The sequence below is a fragment of the Aspergillus piperis genome, assembly GCF_003184755.1.
Source record: "Aspergillus piperis CBS 112811 unplaced genomic scaffold BO85scaffold_15, whole genome shotgun sequence".
Classification (NCBI taxonomy): Eukaryota; Fungi; Ascomycota; class Eurotiomycetes; order Eurotiales; family Aspergillaceae; genus Aspergillus; species Aspergillus piperis.
Window position 1 is genome coordinate 540,839 of NW_020291605.1, and position 20,876 is coordinate 561,714.

The 20,876-nt window shown below is 50.2% G+C and overlaps 7 protein-coding genes across 7 annotated transcripts; 4 read left to right on the top strand and 3 right to left on the bottom strand.

Moving 5' to 3' along the window:
• Window positions 1-6: 6 nt before the first annotated feature.
• Window positions 7-3,837, bottom strand: BO85DRAFT_76465 (mediator of RNA polymerase II transcription subunit 14). The gene is made up of 2 exons (XM_025665645.1): window positions 2,937-3,837; window positions 7-2,873 (listed from the first exon to the last, which is right to left on the bottom strand). Exons 1-2 carry the CDS (start codon window positions 3,633-3,635, stop codon window positions 237-239), a joined length of 3,336 nt encoding a protein of 1,111 aa, XP_025513511.1. The 5' UTR covers window positions 3,636-3,837; the 3' UTR covers window positions 7-236.
• A 1,221-nt stretch (window positions 3,838-5,058) lies between these two features.
• Window positions 5,059-6,962, top strand: BO85DRAFT_490133 (MFS transporter; the record flags this gene model as incomplete). The annotated part of the gene is made up of 2 exons (XM_025663642.1): window positions 5,059-5,218; window positions 5,278-6,962. The coding sequence occupies 2 exons, from the start codon at window positions 5,059-5,061 to the stop codon at window positions 6,960-6,962; spliced, it is 1,845 nt and encodes a 614-aa protein (XP_025513512.1).
• A 1,148-nt stretch (window positions 6,963-8,110) lies between these two features.
• pdiA (protein disulfide isomerase PDI1) lies at window positions 8,111-9,891 on the top strand (the record flags this gene model as incomplete). The annotated part of the gene is made up of 4 exons (XM_025656238.1): window positions 8,111-8,472; window positions 8,542-8,920; window positions 9,021-9,460; window positions 9,525-9,891. 4 exons carry the CDS (start codon window positions 8,111-8,113, stop codon window positions 9,889-9,891), a joined length of 1,548 nt encoding a protein of 515 aa, XP_025513513.1.
• A 618-nt stretch (window positions 9,892-10,509) lies between these two features.
• Window positions 10,510-11,769, bottom strand: BO85DRAFT_490135 (uracil-DNA glycosylase; the record flags this gene model as incomplete). The annotated part of the gene is made up of 3 exons (XM_025663643.1): window positions 10,510-10,809; window positions 10,874-11,333; window positions 11,408-11,769. The coding sequence occupies 3 exons, from the start codon at window positions 11,767-11,769 to the stop codon at window positions 10,510-10,512; spliced, it is 1,122 nt and encodes a 373-aa protein (XP_025513514.1).
• Window positions 11,770-12,534: 765 nt separating this feature from the next.
• BO85DRAFT_461225 (transcription factor domain-containing protein) lies at window positions 12,535-14,673 on the top strand (the record flags this gene model as incomplete). Its single annotated transcript, XM_025661770.1, has 3 exons — window positions 12,535-12,621; window positions 12,690-13,857; window positions 13,979-14,673. 3 exons carry the CDS (start codon window positions 12,535-12,537, stop codon window positions 14,671-14,673), a joined length of 1,950 nt encoding a protein of 649 aa, XP_025513515.1.
• Window positions 14,674-15,920: 1,247 nt separating this feature from the next.
• BO85DRAFT_76632 (uncharacterized protein) lies at window positions 15,921-18,400 on the top strand. Its single transcript, XM_025665647.1, has 3 exons — window positions 15,921-16,532; window positions 16,600-17,185; window positions 17,245-18,400. Exons 1-3 carry the CDS (start codon window positions 16,249-16,251, stop codon window positions 18,298-18,300), a joined length of 1,926 nt encoding a protein of 641 aa, XP_025513516.1. The 5' UTR covers window positions 15,921-16,248; the 3' UTR covers window positions 18,301-18,400.
• Window positions 18,401-18,777: 377 nt separating this feature from the next.
• Window positions 18,778-20,839, bottom strand: BO85DRAFT_76693 (actin family protein). Its single transcript, XM_025665648.1, has 3 exons — window positions 20,558-20,839; window positions 19,967-20,465; window positions 18,778-19,895 (listed from the first exon to the last, which is right to left on the bottom strand). Exons 1-3 carry the CDS (start codon window positions 20,598-20,600, stop codon window positions 19,019-19,021), a joined length of 1,419 nt encoding a protein of 472 aa, XP_025513517.1. The 5' UTR covers window positions 20,601-20,839; the 3' UTR covers window positions 18,778-19,018.
• Window positions 20,840-20,876: the final 37 nt, after the last annotated feature.

Below are 20,876 nucleotides of genomic sequence, written 5' to 3' on the forward strand. Positions count from 1 at the left end.
GACTATAATCTTCCCAAGACATTAGAATTCAACCACAAAGAGCACCTGCCAAAACGTACGCATGCGTTCGGCTACCACGGCAGCTGGCATAATAGGGAGCCTCTAATCACAAAGAGCTCGACCTGTAGACACTGTACAAGACGCAAAAAACGATGGTCAAGAAAACAAATACGTTTCAAGTGAAAAGAAAATAGATGCATAAGATGCACTAGTCCAGGCAGTGGTCGTGAGCGGTTTCAGTCGATCATGATTATGTCCTCTTTCTGCGCTGCCGTGTCTGCCTGGGAAAGATTGCTTTTGTCGTTCGGCAAGGTTGTAAGCGGGTCTGAGAGGGAAATTTTAGCACCGTCTGCTGTCCCTTTTTCGGTTTCCGAGGCCGAGGTTCCTGGATTGTTCGATCCATTAAAGTTGGCAGCAGAATCAGCAGGATCGTGTTTGGGATCAGCCCGAGAGGCAGCAAAGCACTTCTCAAGTTCTCGTAAGAGGTTTCCGACTTTATTGACTTCTGCCACGACTCCAGTTTCAAGCCCTTTCCAACCATCGCCCTTCGACGTATACAGTGTCTGTCTGAGTCTGGCTGTGATACTGTCATCGTTCTTACTATTTCCTTGGCTGTTTGCGTCCTTGAGTACCCAAACCGACCGGTTCTGGTGCGAAGCAGCCACCAATTGAAACCGAGCCTCGTCCCCAGGGTAGTGAATTTGGTACGTCCTAGCGTTGCGCACTGTTACGTGCAGTCTCAAAGGCCCACTGTATGAGGTATTGGCCATTAGCTGGTCCAAAGCCCTCATCAGGGGAAGCGTAAGCGTGAGAAGCTCAACAACGGTATCAAGTCCCGCCTCGGTGGAAGAGCGGTTAAGACTAGACGCAAGGGATTCCTGAATTCGGCGGTGCGGGTTTTGGAGACCGAACTGTATGCCTAAACGCAGGCCAAATAAAGACTCGGACCTAGATGCCAGCTCAGTAGGGCTGAGCTCCATGAGAGATTCGTTCCTTGACAGATGTATATTGAGGCTAGCCGCAAGATCTCTCTCTGGACCATAAACAAAGGATATACTCGATAGCGAGAAGGTCCGAATCTCTACCTTTTTCCGTTGCAGTGACTCAAGAACGGAGAGCACACACTCAAGCCTCTGCAGATTCTCAAGAAGGCTGGCGATGACCGGGTGACCAGCAGGTGCAAGCAAACGCATCGCAAAGCCACTGCCTCCCTTTTGAAACACTAGTGAGCGATCCCAGCTCGAGATAAGTGGACCTAATGTAGCCGTAGAATCGACTAAATTGCCATAAGCTACCATGATAGCACATTTTTCACGAGGATCAACTCCATGGAAAGCAAGACGAATAGTGTCTCTAATGAGACTCTTCTTCTTTGCCTTGATGGGCATGGCTGCCCTAAAAACACTAGGAAGAGTTGATACATCGTACCGGACAAGGATATCTGGCACCCGGAGATCAGGTTCGACCTTCAACTTATGTGGGGGAGGATGGAACTTGATAGACTGCAAGTCCGATAAGTAGCGTGCATTGGAATGAATGGCCAGAATTCCTGAAAGACTGTGCCCGAGGTTCGCGAGGTATGCATCGTCCATATCATAACGTGCGGGGAAGAATGAATCTGTGACAACCTGAGCGGAACGGAGAACAGACTGGCCACGGCCGCTTCCATGAGGGACGGGAGGACCCTTTGCAGGCACCGTTGGGCGAAGTTGCACAACCCACCAAGAATCGCCATCCATGCTGCTAGTTGCTGCCACAATCCAATTCCGTCCCCAGAGCTGATGAGAAAAGAGTGTGAAGCGTAGCACGTTCGGTGGGAAGATCCTTCGAATATCAACTTTCCATGCCCTCGGATTGAGTGGCACGAATCCTAGCATTTTGACCTTGGATTCTATTTCTTCTATAGCTGCATTGCAACGGATTCGAGCAACACGGGAGACAATGTCCTCAACAGAGGATCTTTCAGGATTGCGCTCCAGATCAGAGCGGTCCGAGACAGTCGGGGTGGCTGATAAGATACTCATTCCGGACATGGGTTCAATGGAGACTCGAAGATGCCTAGTTTCCGTGAGCTGGGCATCGAGTTGGCAATCACCGGGCTCAATTCTTGTTAAATGAGCACGCAAGGATAGGAAGCCAGTTGAGAAAAGCGAGCTTTGTCTTATCTTGTTGTATGCCGAAGAAAGGATGTGAGAGACATGCAGTGCGATGACACTTCGCAGGACAATCTCCATAGAGAGATTTTCTGCATCAAAAGCAATATCTTCACATGGCACCTCCCCCCCATCCCTCATCCAGCGGAACTTCAAAGACGGTAACCCAGGGCTTTCGCTGTCTGACTTGCGATGGCCTCTCCTGATTCCGATCTCAAGCCAGCTTTTAGCTCCAGGCTTCAGTGTCCAGTACTGAACGACAAGTGTTCGGTGCAGCAACTCAACCCGCAAACCTTCAGACCAGGAACCTCTAGCCAATTCAGTAGCTTGCTTGAATAATGTGTTGACTTTATTAGTCAACACCAGGTTATGTAACAAGTCGAAGCACCCGGTCAAGCCACTATTTTGAAGCACGTCATTAATCGTCATTTCGAGCTCGTTCAATAATCGGCCCTTCAAAACTGGTGGTGAAGGCGAGAAGAGGAAACGTATATCGACAAAGAAAAACTGCGAATTTTCGTTCTCTTCGCCAATGGAGAGGTCAAGTTCGAATTCGCCGGGGACGCTAAATGTGACCCGGCCATCATGAACCCGGTAATTCCTGAATGGAGGAGGAATCTCTTCTTGCACCACGAGTCGTGCACCGATTAATCGATTGATTTTCTGTAATTTCCTGAGCGTTCCTCGGACGGTCAAGCGCCGTGGGGGTTTGTAGCCGAGCTAGAATTCGGCGCAAACAACATTAGAGAGATGGTCAATATTGTAGAAGATAACGAAGCTTACATCGGACATTGACGCCACCTTGCCCCTCGACAAAACTTCCAGTGCGGTCTTCAGATCAGGATTTGCTACCTGTGCCTGAACGAGGTCTCTTTTCATGTCTCCAACCCATTGTAACGCATTCATATACGCTTGGTGCCGGGTGCGAATGAAATTCTGAATGTCGATCAATTTACTAACATCAGCTGCTTGTCGACTCCATTGAGAGAGGACGAGCAGTTTTATGAATTCGGCTCTTTTAGCGTGAGAAAATTCTAATATTCGAAGCTTCTTCCGTATGTTTCCAGGAGACTGATTTCCAGGCGACTTGCCGGTAGTTGGAGCTGTCGAGGGGTGAAATTCATGAGAATTCACCTGCATCTCCGCCATTTCAGTAATCAAGTCCGATAGATCGTTCCAGCACTGCTGTACGGACCTATTGACCAATTTCGCGAAAGGGAAGAACCCTTGTGTGATATGGGGCAATTCAGGTGGTCCTTTAGTTACCCTTGATGCATGATTTGCTGAGACTGTCTCCGCGCCTCGAGTTTGACTGGCGTTCTTTTCGACGCCATTAACATGAACAGGACCATCTTGTGCATTGGCGCCATTGATTTGAGCAACTTCTCCCCGAGGATGTGACAGTCCATCTTGAGGATAGGTGTTACCTGGCCCGTGTCTTAGTCCGCCAATGTTGGCATTGTCCATGACGACTCCCGGCATGTTCCGTGCATAAACGTGCTCCTTGTATAATTAATCCCTCCCCTCCTTTACCCCTCGCACAGCACAGAACGAGCGGCTCAATATGGGGCCTTTCTGATACCGGAGGAACTGGCACCGGGGTAGGGAGGGAAGCTGACTATGCTGGGTAGGTCGGCCGAAGACTTCAATGTAATGCCATTTATGTTCTCTTAACCAGAGCGCAAACGGTTGGTTTGTGGTTAGCGACCGGATCGAGAAACTGTAACTGGCGCGTTATGCGCTCAACGTAGGGGGGCGGTTGACGACTGATTGAATGAACTCAGACCGAGGTGTCAGGGTCTCGTTGCTCTGGGGATCTCAGATTGAGGCAATGGCCCAGCGCATAGGCTTGGCTGTGCACAAAAGTGGCTTGATAGATATGACTTTTAAAATTTGCCTCGATGGGACAGAGATGCGACGCTAATTTGGAAGAAGTGACTGCCGTGTGATATGCAGGGTATCGAAAACCGAAGGCGGGGAGCTAGGTGATGTCAGAATAACCCTTTAGAAGAATAGGAGACGTGTAAAAGACATTCGCAAGATGAGCGATTGAAGCGTAAATACTGTGGGATCAAAGGTGGCGGGATGGATACCAATATGCTTGCAAAAGCGTTGAGAATCTGTGAAAGTACTGGTGGATGATCGAAAGATGAGGCCTGCGCGATGCGATGCAAATGCATGAGCACGGGATCAGCCAGTAGCTAGGTTTTGGTGCCTTTGTGCCTTAATTTTCTGCCCGGCTAAAATTACAATACCATACACTAAATTCGTTGAAGTCTATCTGCCGAAAAGCTATATGACAGGTAATATTGATACCACTAAGTTACAGTTACACCGCATTCCAGAACCAAATGGTTAGGTTCTCCGAAGCCTCCACCCGCAAGTTACCTACTTAGAGAGAGCTCCTCAGCGCCCTAGATAAGTAGATAAGTACTCGACCCAGGTCTCCAAGCTTCCTCCATCCCCGGCCGCGCTATACGGTTGTCGGACCGGAGAGCTATCAATCACCCTACTGCTAAAATTCTATCAATCAATTCCTGGACAGAGAACATCATTACGCCCTTCATTTGTTGCTCTTGCTGACGTCTCCTCCCCTTTTTCGAGCTCTGCCTGTTACTCGCTTCCAGCCTGACCGTCATCAATAGCACTACTACTATTATCCAGCCAACATCTTTCCTGCAGATTCCGTTTCACAGCAAAGCAAGCACAATTGTAAGTAGCAATTTCCTATTCATTTTTAGCTGTCATTATGCGTATAGCATACCTATAAATCTACTACCAATTTACCAAAGCCGCCCTTTGTACGACTTGTTCCAGCGTATACGTTAACCAGCTTCAACAACATTCTACAGACAAGCGTGTTCGGTCTAGCTGTTCTCGTTTTTGGATATGTGAGCAATTCATAATGCAAAATTGCACCAATTCTTTGGAAGTTCAGACCGCTTCCATCCGTCCTCCACCTCCAGATTTCCCTGGAGATGACACCAGACCGACATCTAAGAAGGAGCTCGCTGGATGGTACAGCTATGGCTGGGCTGCCGAGGTTTTTACAGTGTGCGCTATGGGTATGCATCTCTCAAACAGGCCGAGAAGTACACTTTGTACACCTCCTAATATAATCTAGGATCGTTCCTCCCCATCACCCTAGAGCAAATGGCTCGAGACCGCGGTGTACTTCTTTCCGATAAGACAACACCGTGCAGTGCTTCTTGGAGCTCTCTAGAGCTGACCTCACCATCGAGGACATGGAACACCATCTTTGATACCACTGCATCTATTAAACCAGGCTCACCCAGAACAAGCCAGTGCATTATCCATATTCTCGGCGTTGAAGTCAACACTGCAAGCTTCGCTATGTACACATTCTCACTGAGTGTGTTCATACAAGCCATCTTGATAATATCAATGTCAGGTGCTGCGGATCACGGAAGCTACCGCAAAATGCTGTTGGTCATCTTTGCACTTATCGGGTCCGTTTCTACAATGCTGTTCCTTGCAGTCGTTCCAAGGCTCTACCTTCTAGGTGGGTTGTTAGCGATTATAGCTAATACATGTTTTGGAGCTTCTTTTGTACTATTGAATTCTTTTCTGCCTCTGCTGGTTCGCTATCATCCCATATTGCTGGGTGGACATGGTGAGGAGGATTCACCCACCGAGCCCAACCATGATTCGACCTCTACAGCCGATGGCTCGGGTCAAACCGACGAAACTGAAGTAACATCATTGCTTCGGCCAGAACAAAGCCGCAATGCCTCTACTACGGGCGATGATACTCAAGTGTTTGCCTCGAAAACTTCTCAAGAATTGAAGCTCTCCACAAAGTTATCCTCAAACGGGATCGGGATCGGATACATAGGTGCAGTGATACTGCAAGCAATTTGCATCCTGGTTGTTGTCGAAACTCACCAGACAACATTCTCGTTACGCCTAGTCCTCTTTTTGATTGGGCTCTGGTGGTTTACCTTCACCATACCCGCGGCAATGTGGCTACGTGCCCGGCCCGGCCCGCCCCTTCCATATGGGAAGGAGACTCGTACATGGACTAGTTATATGGCATACGCTTGGAAATCTTTGGGCAGAACAATAATGCGCACTCGACATCTGAGAGATATCCTGTTGTTTCTGGCAGCCTGGTTCCTCTTAAGTGATGGTATTGCGACAGTCAGCGGGACGGCCGTCCTGTTTGCAAAGACACAACTGGGAATGCAGCCAGCCGCTTTGGGGCTAATAAACGTCATTACGATGATTGCAGGAGTCTTTGGAGCTTTCTCTTGGAGCTTTGTGTCGCGAGCATTCAATCTCCGAGCTTCACAAACGATAGTTGCTTGCATTATATTATTCGAGCTTGTGCCGCTCTATGGTCTCTTAGGCTTTATCCCCGCAATCAAAAGTCTAGGGTACTTAGGCCTCCAACAACCATGGGAGATGTACCCATTGGGCGTCATATATGGTCTCGTCATGGGTGGGCTTTCTTCATACTGTCGGAGCTTCTTTGGGGAATTGATCCCTCCGGGATATGAGGCCGCATTCTATGCTCTGTATGCCATCACTGATAAAGGTTCCAGTGTTTTTGGTCCCGCCATTGTTGGCATCATCACCGACCGTTACGGGGAAATCCGACCTGCGTTCGTCTTCCTGGCTGTCCTGATTCTGCTTCCTTTACCATTGATGCTTTTGGTCGATGTAGAGCGTGGAAAGAGGGACGCGCTTTCACTTTCGAAGGAACTCGAGGGAAGAACCAGACAGGAGGTGCCGGCCTATGGAGCTGTCACCCAATGCCCGTCTCATAGCGAGGACCTAGTGGAATAGAGGCGATAGGATGACTTGTAATTCATGTTTTTACTCGTCTGAGTAGATGTGGCAATCACCCGAATGTGTTACTTGGTGTGGCCGAACAATGGCCCTGTTTGTACTGCCCCAGGTCTAGGGGACTGGATTGTTTATTTTAATAGCGCTTAGTAACTATATAGGCGGCATCCGCTGTACCTGATGTCCACCAGTACTTGCACTCAATTACCCAGCATAGTAGGTAGACACAACGTGAGTACTATGGTTAAATAGAAGTAATTCGAGACCTTGCCATGGAATGTGGCCCAGCTGGAAGGTCCGCAGGAGTAGGTTCAACCCTTGGAGGGGGGGGGGGAGGGAAGGGTAAAGGAGGAATGACTGAATACCAAGTAGTATCTAGTTAGCAACTACGGAGTAACAGCAAGTAAATAACTAATTTAACCTAGTAACTGAACCGTTACTCAATTGAGTAATAAAGGGATCCAAATTGGTCGATGTAGGGGCGGTACCTCGGTACCACTAAGACAAAAGTGGGTAAGTAGCTCCCCAGGGGAGATACACTATGGTCTCACAATAAATAACTAGTCATCATCATCATGGATACTGGTGTCCCATGTGCCTGAGCATGCATCTATGTCTACCATCCCTACCGGCCAATCGACCAAGTCGCCAGTAGCCATCGGTTTAGGTGTCTACCTGGTCACTACGTACTACCCTTTCTTAAGTGAAGTATGCCTAGATTACCAGTCCCTTGGTATGAAGGTCCCTTGCTGTCCAGGGCGGGTCCGGTTGAGCCAGTCAGAATGCTCAGCAGGCCAGCTGACTGCAGAAAGAACAGACTGTCCTCATCGCCTCTTCATAGCTACAGGAGGAGTGGATTAGCTAGTTAATTCAGGCGGATCAGCCTATGATACTACTGTACTATTTATTTAAGAACTATTTGCCTTCCCATTCGCCCCCATCGCTCTTTTCTCTTTCGGTAGCTTCTGCTCTACGCATCACCTGCCTTCCTCTCCCTCCCCTCTCCTCCCTCTACTCCGGGCGGTCTATTGTTTATTTTCATTGACTTTCGAGCTTCTTCGAAAGCCAACTGGGGAAAACGCAGACATCCATCGTGATACCCCCTCCCATTGCCCCCGACTCCGCTGCTATCTCTTCTGTATTCAAAAATGCGCTCCTTCGCGCCCTGGCTCGTTAGCCTTCTCGGAGCATCCGCGGTGGCTGCGGCTGCTGATACCGAGTCTGATGTTATCTCGTTGGATCAAGACACATTTGAGAGCTTCATGAACGAGCATGGTCTCGTCCTTGCCGAATTCTTTGCTCCTTGGTGTGGCCACTGCAAAGCCCTCGCGCCAAAGTATGAGGAAGCAGCCACGGAGCTGAAGGCGAAGAACATCCCTCTGGTGAAGGTTGACTGCACCGCCGAGGAGGATCTCTGCCGGAGTCAGGGAGTAGAAGGTTACCCTACTCTCAAGATCTTCCGGGGTGTTGACTCTAGCAAGCCGTACCAGGGCGCGCGTCAAACAGAATCGTGAGTTCAAGCCTCAAAAAATCGCTGTCATGTATGTGATGTGCCACTGACCCATACGGTGTTTCCTAGTATCGTTTCCTATATGATTAAGCAGTCACTTCCTGCAGTATCCTCAGTGAACGAGGGGAATTTGGAAGAGATCAAGACCATGGACAAGATTGTCGTGATCGGTTATTTCCCGTCCGACGACCAGAAAACTTATCAGGCATTCGAGAAATATGCTGAGTCTCAGCGGGATAACTACCTCTTTGCTGCAACGGATGATGCGGCCATTGCGAAGAAGGAAGGTGTCGAGCAGCCCTCCATCGTGCTCTACAAGGACTTCGATGAGAAGAAGGCTATTTACGATGGCGAGATCGAACAGGAGGCCATTCACAACTGGGTGAAATCCGCTAGTACTCCCCTTGTGGGCGAGATTGGCCCCGAGACCTACTCTGGCTATATCGGGGTAAGTAGGATCTATTCGTCAACCTGACATTCTCTTGCATCTCGGCTTGACTTTCGATGCCAACTTTCTGGCTGGACTGGCTAATCATTCTTGCACATAGGCTGGAATCCCATTGGCTTATATCTTTGCCGAGACCAAGGAGGAGCGCGAAAAGTACACCGAAGACTTCAAGCCTATTGCCCAGAAGCACAAGGGTGCCATCAACATTGCTACTATTGACGCTAAGATGTTTGGTGCCCACGCTGGAAACCTCAACCTCGACTCTCAGAAGTTCCCGGCATTCGCCATCCAGGATCCCGCAAAGAATGCCAAATACCCCTACGACCAGGCCAAAGATTTGGATGCCGAAGAGGTTGAGAAGTTCATCCAGGATGTTCTGGATGGCAAGGTTGAGCCTAGCATCAAGTCGGAACCTATTCCCGAGTCTCAGGAGGGTCCCGTCACGGTTGTTGTGGCTCATTCCTACAAGGATCTCGTCATTGACAATGACAAGGATGTCCTGCTCGAATTCTACGCACCTTGGTGTGGACACTGCAAAGCGTATGTCTATACGACTCTCCCAGGCTTACTGTAAGAGCGCAACCAACTAACGATCAATATATAGTCTTGCTCCGAAGTATGATGAGCTCGCAGCTCTCTACGCTGACCACCCCGATTTGGCGGTTAAGGTTACCATCGCCAAAATCGATGCGACGGCCAACGATGTCCCGGACCCGATTACTGGATTCCCTACCATCCGACTTTACCCCGCCGGTGCCAAGGACTCTCCCATTGAGTTCTCTGGCCAGCGCACTGTCGAGGATCTTGCCAACTTTGTGAAGGAGAATGGCAAACACAACGTCGACGCCCTTAATGTCGCTCCTGAGGAAACCCAGGAGGGCGGTGATGTGACTGAGGCTGCTCCCTCCGCTACGGAGGCCGAGACCCCGGCTGCCACAGAGGACGAGAAGGCAGAACATGATGAACTGTAAACGGTCTTCCGGTTATGATCCCGCTTAGTACTGTGCCGTATCAATCACTAATTATCTGAAATATTGATTTTCCATTGTTGCCATTTGTAATTTCTTGACCAATCCGTTGTTGGTTGACCTTGTTAGCTAAATTGACCAATTTCTATATGGCCAATGTGGTGAATATACAATTTGCTCCACACTTGTCTACCTCATTCCATGGAATGAAACTCAGGCTTGTCCGAAACTGGAGTCCACGGAAATCCATGTGTAGCATTCACAGGTGAGCCCGATGACTGAATCTTACTCTTACTATAGACAAAAGGCTGGGTTGGCACGTCAATGACTGCTGCAACAGTTGTTAATCCCGACACCGTGACCCCAAATTCAAGCGAAGTGTGTACCAGGGTCGAAAGAGCAAAAGAGCAATAAGACTCTGACATCTAAACCATACATCATCACCGTCTCAGTCTCATGCAAGCGGACACGGTGAATAATACCGTGATTCATGACCCAGGAAGGTGGCTCGATTTTATCACGACTTCACTCTATTAGCTCCCTCGGGTTATGAGCAGTGGAAATAGAGATGCAATGAGGGAAAGAGACTTGAAATTTTTACGAAGTACCCAGTGTTAGCATCTACCTGGTCACTTCTGCTGCTGCTAGGGCTTCCAGCGCATCGAGATCGTCTTCAAACTCGTCAACGGCCTCGGTAGATTTGGCAGGCTCTGTTGTTTTGGAAACCTCTTCCTTCACCAAACTAGCATCTGACTCCTTAGCGATAGATTTTTTCGGGGCACCAGTGAGAGCAGGGCTTTGGATGGTGGTAAAAGGTGAGCTGATTTTGCTCTTCGAAGTCAACGACCAGTCAATGACTTCGTCGGCACCATAACGTTCAGCAAGCCACTCATTGCATTTTTTAAAATGTTGGTTTCCGAACTGCAAAATAATCCAACGTCAAAATCATATGGCCAATAACCGATGGTAACAAGAATCTACTTACGAATCCTCTTGACGCACTTAGCGGGCTTGGATGGACCGATTGCAAAACATAATGCTTCGCTCTATTGATGCCTGTCACACGCTTCCCTGCGGGTGTTCCCCATGCAAGAAAAACAACTCCGCGCGTCCGTACTCGGGCCACCAAGTCTATGGCTTTCTGCGTGAACAATTCCCATCCCTTGTTTGAATGGCTAGCGGCCTGGTGTGCGCGTACAGTCAAGCAAGTGTTCAGCATTAATACACCACGCTCAGCCCAGGGTATGAGAAGGCCACCCTTGTTTGCGGGTCTTTGGAAAGAGGGATAGTCATTCTGAATTTCGTTGAAAATGTTGACGAGGGAAGGCGGGGCAGGAGTTGGAGGGCGGACGGAAAATGCAAGACCATGAGCCTGGTTATAATTATGATAAGGATCTTGGCCGACGATGACCACCTTCACCTTGTGGAGAGGCGTATGACGAGACCTAGTATTCAAGATTAGTTACCCCGATTGCTCATATAAATGATAGCGTCAATTTGGAAGACGATGGCGATTTACCATGAGTAGATATCTTCTTCGGGAGGAAAGATTTTAGCCCCCGATTGCTTTTCCTTCTGGAGGAAGCGCTTCAGCGCTAGGAACTCCGGCTTGACGACTTCCTCCTTAAGCTGTGCCAGCCAGCTCTCGTCGAGAGTGTCAATTTCAAGTTGGAGGAGCTCCTTTTGTTCTGGAGTCAATGAGTCGACCCATTTCTGCTTGTTGAAGCTCGATGAAGACGAAGTGGGCTTTGGGTCGCTGGGTTTGCTTTTGGGGGCCCCAAAGAATGAAGTGATGCTTCCATTGGCCTTGGGTTTCTTGGAATCGGCCTCTGGTGTCGTCAAATGATTAGCATCACGTTTCATGCCCGCTCTACCGGCCATGTTGCCGACAATCGTATGTCGCCTTTTGTAGGTGATTGTGAGAAAGTATGTCTCCAGAGAATAAGGGCCAGAAAAAATGGATTGGGAAGAATCAATGGGAAGAGGCAGACGATGAAGGAGCGTAAATGAAGCTGGGAAGGGAACTTGACAGATTCCAAAAGTGAGGCGAGGGTAAAGAAGAAGAACAAGAAAGAGACAGGATGAGGAAGTGAAAAAGGAGGACAGGGAAAGCCCTTCAACAGGTCGAATCGTCAGGAGATAATGCATAGGAATGGATACTCAAGAAACCCTTCCAGCCGCAGCGGAGCACTGGCCGGCAAACGCGTCGCAGTTGCGCGAAACCCACGCGTTAATTGGGCTTCCATGACAGGTCCGGACCGTCTGGGAGGAGGAATATCAATTCTCCGTTCGATAAAGAATTGGATGTCGTCACAGCGTAATCTTCGTGGTACGCGCTATCCAATACTTCCCCCGTAAGTTAGAGCATAAACTAGTACATTGTAATGACTACTAGTAGGAAATAAGTTGATCCTTGGAGATCTAGACCATTGCGCTTTCCTTGCCTGTCAACCAAGGTACGTGCAAGTCAACCCGGGAATATCCTTAATGGCCAGATACACGTTACTCACTCAAACTAAGGTAGTTGACCTGGTTTATCGATTAATTACCGTTTTATCATGAACTAGTCGTCGACTTACACAAAACGCCACCTGGCATGGCGAGTCATTACTTCTGAGTCATTAAATAAAAACAAAAAGAAAAGCCATGGAGCTTACTTGGCTTGCCGATACCCCTCAATCTAGACGCCGGACGCGGGCGTTGCGAGCATGTGCGACTTGCCAACGACGAAAGGTATGTGATCTCCCATTTTGTGGTGGACTGGTGGCTAAATTCTGACGAGTTCATCTCATCAATAAAAGAAACGCTGCCGCCATCTAGACACAGCAAACGGCGTAAGCCATAATCACGTCCTACAGACAGGCGCTAGCAGCCATGTACCGCTTCAACGGCAACAACAGAGTACCGCGGTCACCGGCGATCAACCGGTTGATACGACCCTGGCCGGTAGCCTTAGCATTCCAAGCAGCGTGCCCTCGAGCACCTCCCAAACTGAACGGTTTGTTGGAGATCTGAATCCAGAAGCTGTGATCAGGGAGAAATTGGACTCTGCCAACGCAAGCCATCTGCGCGATCGAATCGGGCTCTGGATCAGCTCCTCAGACGTTCACGGTCATAGAAAACATGTGCCTAATACTGATCCTGAGTGGACCGGACACCGTCCCCAAAATGGGCCAGAGTTACAATCCGTCGCATCCGCGCTCAATCAACAATATTCATCTGGTATGGATGCCTGTGGCCGTTTGCCCCATTCTACCCGCCATCATCTGTTCTCCATCTATTTCAGCAAGGTCAACCATATCCTGCCCCTTGTCGACCAGGCATCTTTCGCCCAAGCCAGCTCGGATGGCGTCGCATCTGTTTTTCTGGAGAGAGCCATTTGCCTTGTCGCTGCTAAAGATAGGGCGGCTGGTCCTCACCTTCGCTTTAGCAATGATGGCCCCCTCATTTCCTCTCGTTCATTCTGCTCTAAACTATATCACGGATTGGTAGTCGCTTTAAATGTCGGGCTGGAACCTGATAGACTTTGTCGTATCCGCATCTTGACCCTTATGTCACTGCATTGTGAGGGGTACGAAGGTGCAGAAGCGGCGTCTATGCACCTGTGTCAGGCCATTCATCAAGCTCAGACGGTAGGCCTGCATTTGGACCGACCGGGTCGGGCACCCGGCGATTCTCTATTCAACCTTTTCTGGTGCCTATGGGGCCTGGATAGGATGCATGCCTGTATTGGGGGTCGCCCAGTCATCCTCTCCGACTGCGATATCGGAATTGAGAAACCGAAAATTCAGGATATTTCTCCCAGATCCGCCTTTGATATCTGGTTTGCAATATCTGATCTTCTGTCGACCGTGATCTCGCTTTATCGGCCATCATCGGACCATACAGTTGGATGGGAGGGGGAATTCCCTGCATTTGAAGGCATTACAGGCGATAAATTGCAAGGTGACCTGGACTTCACTACACTAGGTATGTCTCTTTAGCATGTCTTCCATCAATCCATGTCTGAGAAGAAACGGTACGGCCTAGCTCAGAGGGAAAGGGGGTTGATCTGTTTCCAAGGACGGTTTGCTAATCACGGAAAGAAAAGGTCTCCTTGAGCTCTACTATCATGCAGTTGCCATACTGTCATGCAGATACAAGGTTACCCACCGGTCGGATGAGTCCAGGCCTTCATATGTCCGCCAAGGTCTTGCTGCCATCCGAATCCACTCCATTGCTGCTATCGAATGCTCCCAAGAGTTACCGCCTTTGCCGATTGTTCCATACGCATTAGCACTTTCTATGGGTGTGTCATATCAACAATTTCGCTCAAGTAAGCTCATCACGCATCTTGATCGAGCCCGAACCAGCCTGGAAGCTTGCTGTACTCTGCTCGAAGAACTGGGCGGGCTCTGGTATTCTGCAGAAGCAACGGCACGACTGGGCCGGAAAGCGTTGCACCAAATTGACGAGGCCGAGCTTGGACATCACCAACATGGCCGGGCTGCCAGTCCCGCCACGCCCACAACCCAGAATCCGAGGGCGTTTCTCTCCCCGCCTCCGGATTCATCTTTCGATCCCGCCCAGGGTACTCAGAGTAATGTACGCAGTGGGGCGCCCTCGACTGCGCTAGGGCAGGAACTTCCGCCCCGGCCATTTTACTCGCAAGATATCAGTGCCCCAGACCCTGAACATGACAGCTTTACGGACATCGACACGTTGTTTGGAGATTTCCTCGATCTCTCCCTGCCCACCAATTTCTGGGACCCCTTGTTCATGGCAGAGCCACCTCCCGGGACCTAGTAGGACACCCCCTCAGGAATTCCAGGCTCGGCTTAGGGCGAGCGTAGTCCTGGCTACAGCATCTTCGGGGGGCCGGCATCAGGGTCTGCGCGCAGGTTCGCAAGACCGACGACAAGGATTGGCTCGAATTTGTGCCGATCTCTATTCGCTACCAAGGCTGACGGGCTCATCACTCGGCCAAGCTTACTTCATGTAGCACTTGAGTAACTCGTCGCTGAATATAGCGAAGTAGCCGGCCCAGACAGAGGTGAGAGCCCAACAAGCTTATCAGATCATCCTTTCGCTAAGATCAGGGCCAATGATTAAGGTAGCGGCAAGGCAGGCAGAGTACGCAGAGGCATGGCGTGACGAGGGGGCAGACTAGTTAGATGGTTCGTTAGGAGAGGCCGAGGGAGTCTAGACGTCGACCGGTCTTGACCGGTTCGTGTTGCGGCCAAGTGGAGTCGCCCGACATCAGATCGTCATCTTCCGACGATTCTCATTAAACGTCAGCCACTGGAGGACCGCCATTGGTGTCCACCGTCCGCATTGTCAATGAAATTATGCTTGTGCTAATTACAAAGTAGCCTCAGCCCCGTTTCCATGAATCCTGGCACTTTTTTTTTCGTGACTCGTAAGGCCCGGAAGGCCATGAGGGCTGCCTGTCGGCTGCTTGTAATTTTAAATTGTTGACCTCCACTTCCAACCAACTCCCCTCCACCCCCTTTCCAACCCGTCTAGTGTCTGTTCTACGTTTCATTTTTCTATAAACTGGGGGATAACCACTTGCCACCTCTTTCTTCCACAGCCTACTCCGTCTGTGCCTTGTATAAAGCTAGCTAGCTGTCCGGGTCCCCAGACTGGAGATAAACCAACCTCAGCCCTAACTAACATCGGCGGGGTCGATTGGGCGCAAATTTCCACTGATTGTTCGAACATTTCCCTCCCTCGCCTCGCCTCGCCTATATTGCTATCAATTTACTTCCTGCGGCGGTCCCACCACTCTTTTGACACATGTCACGTCTCCCATGCGCAATCTAATCAACAGCTGAAGCTTGCTCGTTTTCTTTCTTTCTTTCTTTCTTTAATTACCGAACGATCAAGCAATTAATCACCCTCACCCTCACCCCACCCGCCTTCCACTTTGTATCTGCACGGGCGTGTGTATACGTGTGCGTGTGCGTGTGCGTGTTTCCATTTATATACAGCAACGTGTACACGGAGGCCTGCGGACTCCGTTACATGTCTTCGCCACAGCCGTTAAATATTACTGTCGTTGCTTATATGCGCTCTTTGCTCGACCCGATAAAAAGATTTACTGCAAGGATGCTACTATGAGCAACCCCTTCATTAAGCCTAGATATCCCGCTGAGGGTTCGGCCGTGTGCAGCTTGATCGCGAGGAGAGGTATTTACCTGTATAATGCTGTTGTTGCGCAGGGCGAGCAATATCACTATAGCCCATCATTTACGGATTTGCATTTGAATTACGGGAGACGGAGAGAGAGAGAGAGTGTGTGTGTATGCGCGCGCGCGCGTGTGTGTGCAACTAGAATACAAGGTCACGGATACTGAACTCCAGTCTTTACACCTATTTATGGCGTCTCCAGCGGAAAGGGAAGGAAGGTTGGCAGTTTCTGCCAATGCCCGACCAAGCGAGGGGATCAAACAAACCAAGGAACGGCGACCAGGCCAGTTCTCAAGGCACCCAATCTCTCAGCTGCAGGGACCCTTCGAGGAATCGATACAGGAAGCCATTGGCATTGGGAACGGTAGATGGGTAGCCAATATTGATGCTCAATCTCGGCGCAAAATCCTACTCGAAAGCCCCAATTATGAACGGCTTTGTGGCAGGAAATGGCGCCAGAGAGCCGATGAAAGGCAAGCACTCGGTCGAGCTCCGGTCCCTTGGACTCGCTCAGCAACATTGCAAACTGACTGCCTCTAGATATCACCCCCTATGGAAACTCATCGCCCAGATGTCCTTTGGGGTCCACCTACTAGTTGGAAAACTCGCCAAGTCCGACGTGGAGGTCTTGAAAATCCTTCAGGTTCATGTAGACGAGATGGATGGATTTCTTAAGAGGACCTCGGAAGATTTTTTAATCATCCAGATTGACGTGCGCACACGGAGTAAGTATCTTAGCCTACCTCTCGAGAATCTAATGGTTTTCGATGAGATGCTGGAGGATCGCAGTTTCCGTGGCTCTATGATCGAATATAATGACAGGATCGAACACGCCATTGATCGATTCGCAACTGCGATCGAAGATTCCCTGAAAGACATCCAAAAAGGCCGGGAGGCGGTGGGTGCGCTATGGACATACCTTCAACAGTCAGCCGAAAAGCATAGTCCATTGCCTGTTAGACTACTGGCTGTCTACCAGGCTATGCTCGCAAACGCGGAGGGCTGGAACATAGCACTTTCGAATCTCCGTCGGAAAGGTGTCGCTCTACAATCGGCCCTTCTTCAGCTTGGCCTAGCCACGACAGAACTGCAGCGACGTGTGGGAGTAGCAAGTCGAAAAGCTGTTGTAAGTTACCAGGGGACTGTTAAACTCATAATTGCGTGCCCGAGCTGAGATTTCGACAGGTGTCCTACATGCGAAGTACCAATGGATTGACCCGAAAGAAATCACTGCGGCAACGATTCATGGAAAGAGGCTCATTCGTTAGCGCGCCGGCCTCGACTCCGAACAAACCTCTTCCCCGTGCTCCGGACCGTCCGGCGACAGCGACCCTCTCCCGGTCGACTGACCGTAATAGGCTCACGCAGAAGAGTGTTCCGAATCTCAGGGCGGCCAGGGAGAATGACGAGCGTAATCCGCACACGAAGCTACCAGACCGAGCCAAGTCTGTCAACGGTACTACTGACGGCTTCGACTCGGAAGGCTTTGTGCTTAAGCTTCGCCGTCTCTCCCGATCCAAGCTCAGAACAAGGGAACTTGCAAGCGAACATCCTGAACCCCTACCAGTGCGCCCTTCCACTGCACCTTCCAGGGCGTCGAAAGCTCGAAGTATATATCTGGAACCACTGAAGTCCCTGCACAAAAGTAAAAGGGAACCAAGTCAGAAGGCTCATACTTCAATGGTGCCAGCTCAAACGGAACGTCCGGTTGCTGCTCAACCTTCAGCCAGACGAGAAACGATGAAAAACCAACTACTGCAGTATTTCAAATCCGACAAAGTGGTTGATGCTTGGGAACATGAAACGCAAAAAGAGAAAAACAATCCTGAGGATTCCTCCCAGGCCAAAAAGGCCGGCCCTTGGAGCGAATTTTGTGCAGAGTCGTCCATCAATGACGATGGCTGTCTACAAATAAAATCGGACATGGTCGGATCTGATCTGAACAATGATATGGCATGGCTCCAGGAGGATGCTGGCGCGATGAATACTTATTCCTTAAAGCCAAAGAGGGATGTCGGACCCAGGATCCACGTCCTTTCGGTCCAATTTAGCCTTGCGCAGGATGATAACGAACTAGAAAAGCAAGACCCTGAAGCGGAGCTTGAAGATACACAATCGGTCATAACAGCTCTTCCTTCCATACCAGCCGCGCCGGTGAATACGGAAGAATTTCATCCTCATTCGCTTTATCCTGGATACAATCTCGGACATTCCCCCGAACCTGCCACGGTCTTTACCTGATAAGGCCAGGATATTTTCAGGCGGCTTCAAGCCTGCCGGGCATGCCATCTGAAAGTCCAAGTTCAGTGTCACTGGGGCCGAAGTTCGCCACACATTGTTGCTTGAACAACTGATCGTTTGCGACGTGGAACAAGGCAAGCAGCAAGTCCTTGTGCCTTTCGGGCCCGGGAATATCTTGTAATAACCCCCAATACGGATACTACTCTGTACGACAAATTCTAGTTTCGGCCCTGTGAGCCACGCGGCCCGAACGCAAAGGCAGTGCAACCAATTCAACGACAAGAAGATAGGGTGAAGCAAGTGTATATCTATCTCTGTTGTATATGCGCCTACGTGATTTCGTGTTCACATTGTAATCAGATCGTGGCGCTCCCATATCAGACGGAACCTTGAGTACCTCAGCAGCTTTGCGGCCATAGGAGCTCGTCTACTGGCTTACGCGCGTATGATGCACGGCGCGGTACATCTAGCTGGAACTAGTAAACAATATAAGGAAGAGACATATATGTCTCGATATTCACACCGGAATTAAATCGTATTAACGGATGCACCGATTCTCCTGGGCTGTAGTTATGAATAGCACACGAAGGTGTTCAGAAAATGATTACGGGCAGTAAACAACAGAAGGTAGAAAAAGGAACATAAATTTTTGAGAGAAGGCGGAGGGGAAGATTGAAGGACGTAAAAAAGACGAGTAAGACATCCCAAAGACAATCTTCTACTTGCAGCGTTTCTCGACAATATTCGGACCATGTTCGTCAAACTCCTTCTTGGAGATCCACATCTGATGGAAGGTACCCAAACTGGCGAGGATACTTCCACCGATCCAAGAGCCAAACTTCCGCTCCGCGGTGTTTCCTGGGGCCGATATACGAACGCGTGGACCTGGGAACATCTGCATGAGCTCCTGGTTCAAACGGTCGGTGAAACCATAGAGTAAGCTGGAGGCACCCGTGACAACAACGTTAGCCAACAAGTGCGGGCGGATGTCGACGTCGACGCCGTTCAGCGCATTCTTGATGAGCTCGGGCACAGTTTGTGCCGGCGTCGGTGCGGGGAATGCCGATTCGGGGTCCGGGATTGCAGCTTTGGCGTCGAATAGGGATTCGACGACCTTGTAGCGATCGACTCCGAAGACCTGGTTGTAGCCGTCGGGGAACTCGAAGGGCCGGCCGGGGCTGCTCTTGGCCAGTTCTTCGTTCGAGACGCCGTTGGGTCCTGTGGCGGAGAGCTTGTTGGGGCCGGGCCAAACTTGGACAACACATTCCTTGAACTCGGACAGGGTTCGCTCTTCCAGAAGTGTTCTGTAAGATGCGTCAGGAGCTCTGTCGGGGGCGAAAGTCTTGTATTTAGCTTGTGGGGGTTGGCCGGCATCAACTGCTGTCTTGGACGAGATCAGATAATGAGGAGTGATCGTTATCGGCTGCGGGGCGTTCGACTTGAAGAGAGCGCGGATCTGAGATGAGATATAATCACCACCGAGAGGGGAGTGCTGCACTCCCCGCTTCAGTATCATACCGTCGTGGACCGGAGTTACGGAGATGTTAGAAGCGCCAATGTCAATCACAAGGGCGGAAGCCTTGCCGGCCGCAAAGCTTTAGGCGAGGAAGCATGTTAGCGAAATCTACAAAGACTCAGGCCATCGAACTGACAGGTCGGTACTTACGCTGAAAGAACACCGTTCCTGGCTAGATAGAAGGCCGGGGTTCCCCACTTCTCCATAGCAAGCTCGATAGTCTTCTCGCGCGACTTCGTGGGATTCCAGCCGGGCTCCGACATCAGCAGCGGGCTATCAGCAAGCAGCTTCTCCTCGGTTTCCACCCCTTCCATTTCTGTAGATAATTCGCCCTCCGGCACGTCGTTCAATCCGTTCTGTAGGGGATTTCCAGGCTTTGGGCCCGTCAGGCGCGACGTGAAGGCATATTCCCATACTTTCTCTGCCATGTCCCAGTCCTCCACGATTCCATCGCGACCCATTGGGTTGTGAATCGACAGACCGGGCCGGGGCGTAACAAAGATATCATCACCGAAGACCAACTTCGACTGGCCATCTGAAGAATATCTCCCGTAGTATGTCGGAATCAGGGATTTGGGTGTGTCTTCCCCTGCAAATCCAGCTCGTGTCGTCGAGAAGCCGGGGTCGAGCACAATCGCCGACACCTCATCTAGACATTGAAGGGTCAGAAGTGCTCACAAGAAAGTGTCGCGCAAGAAAGAAACGTGTCCTCAGCTACGCGCAACAGAGGAATTGACATACCTCCGCCATATTCAGCCGTGGAAGGTGGGATGGAGGGATTCATGGTCGGCGTAGACGAGCCAGGCGAAAGGTTTTAGGATGGTTCACTGCCCGATTTCAACCAACGACGCCGATGTGGGAGGGAAAGAGTAATCGAAATTGACGACGAGCGGTGGGGGATCTTGTAGCCAACGGTTGCAGCGGGGCAGTTGGCAGAGGTAATAGAGGTAGAGAAAGAAGCGATTAGAGCAGATGATTGATTGATAGTGGAGGAGGCACGGGTAACTACTAGTTAACTTGAGATGGCCGATGATTGAATGAATAATCGCGGCGCGGCGGG

Bases quoted from the DNA above. Each gene is read 5' to 3' on its own strand.
- BO85DRAFT_76465 (XM_025665645.1), bottom strand. From the start codon at position 3,635: ATGCCGGGAGTCGTCATGGACAATGCCAACATTGGCGGACTAAGACAC. The intron at 2,874-2,936 runs GTAAGCTTCGTT...GCCGAATTCTAG, and splicing joins AGGTGGCGTCAATGTCCGAT to CTCGGCTACAAACCCCCACG.
- BO85DRAFT_76632 (XM_025665647.1), top strand. From the start codon at position 16,249: ATGGCGTCTCCAGCGGAAAGGGAAGGAAGGTTGGCAGTTTCTGCCAAT. The intron at 16,533-16,599 runs GCAAGCACTCGG...GACTGCCTCTAG, and splicing joins CGCCAGAGAGCCGATGAAAG to ATATCACCCCCTATGGAAAC. The intron at 17,186-17,244 runs GTAAGTTACCAG...AGATTTCGACAG, and splicing joins TAGCAAGTCGAAAAGCTGTT to GTGTCCTACATGCGAAGTAC.
- BO85DRAFT_76693 (XM_025665648.1), bottom strand. From the start codon at position 20,600: ATGAATCCCTCCATCCCACCTTCCACGGCTGAATATGGCGGAG. The intron at 20,466-20,557 runs GTATGTCAATTC...TTCAATGTCTAG, and splicing joins CACGGCTGAATATGGCGGAG to ATGAGGTGTCGGCGATTGTG. The intron at 19,896-19,966 runs GTAAGTACCGAC...CCTCGCCTAAAG, and splicing joins AGGAACGGTGTTCTTTCAGC to CTTTGCGGCCGGCAAGGCTT.